The sequence below is a fragment of the Octopus bimaculoides genome, chromosome 21 (genome assembly GCF_001194135.2).
Source record: "Octopus bimaculoides isolate UCB-OBI-ISO-001 chromosome 21, ASM119413v2, whole genome shotgun sequence".
NCBI classification, from domain to species: Eukaryota; Metazoa; Mollusca; class Cephalopoda; order Octopoda; family Octopodidae; genus Octopus; species Octopus bimaculoides.
The window spans coordinates 9,070,775-9,071,553 of NC_069001.1; the positions used below are offsets into that span (position 1 = coordinate 9,070,775).

The following is a 779-nucleotide window of genomic DNA, read 5'->3' on the forward strand; positions in this document are numbered from 1 at the left end:
CTATGATAAAATAAACTCACGACAAAGACTCATCATCCTGTCTTTCATTTAGGCAAAGTGTATCTAGGGCTGCATTATCACATGTATATTTTAAGTCGGTAGGGTGTAATTTGAGAACATTTTTGCTGCTCTTTCTGAAAGGTCAAGTGGTCATGCAGAAGCAGCTTCTCCAGATGGGCTACTAGTAGAATGGAAAGAGTTGGCGATACATGTTACATATGGAGGCGCAATGTCAGATTTGTTATGTTTACATTTTATTGAGGTTTTCACGAGGATATTCCACCAGTATTACTTTTGGGGCAGACAAATACATAGATAGACAGACAAACGTGGTGTGATTATAAAGTATTTCAATTTACCGATGTAAGTGGTTTAATTTCATTCGCTAGCTGGACATATTTCTCTTTCGAGCGAGCAAGTTGTTTTTCGAGGTAATTTGCTCTCTTTCTGAATGTTTCGGTGTCTGAAATTTGTCGGGAAACGTCATCATGCAACCCGTTAACAGCGTGCCCCATTTTATCATTTCTGTCCTGCAGATGATTCGTCCTGTTAAACAAAATAATAATAATAATAATAATAATAATAATAATAATAATAATAATAATAATAATAATAACATGGTTGTGATGCATGTACCTGGTGTACCCTTATTAGATGGGTAGTCATGATGGGTATATTGGGCTTCGTATATTTTACCTCAGTGTCACTTTGATGGCATGCACTGCTCTCTCACTCAATAATAATAATAATAATAATAATAATAATAATAATAATAATAA

At 34.5% G+C, this 779-nt stretch overlaps 1 protein-coding gene across 1 annotated transcript in view; it reads right to left on the minus strand.

Moving 5' to 3' along the window:
* Nucleotides 1-350: 350 nt before the first annotated feature.
* The window catches only part of LOC128250417 (intermediate filament protein ifa-2-like), a 4,657-nt gene continuing 4,228 nt past the window's right edge, over nucleotides 351-779 (minus strand). Inside the window, exon 2 of the mRNA XM_052975299.1 lies at nucleotides 351-546. Coding sequence (XP_052831259.1) covers nucleotides 351-546 — 196 coding nt within the window. The remainder of the gene's footprint in view (nucleotides 547-779) is intronic.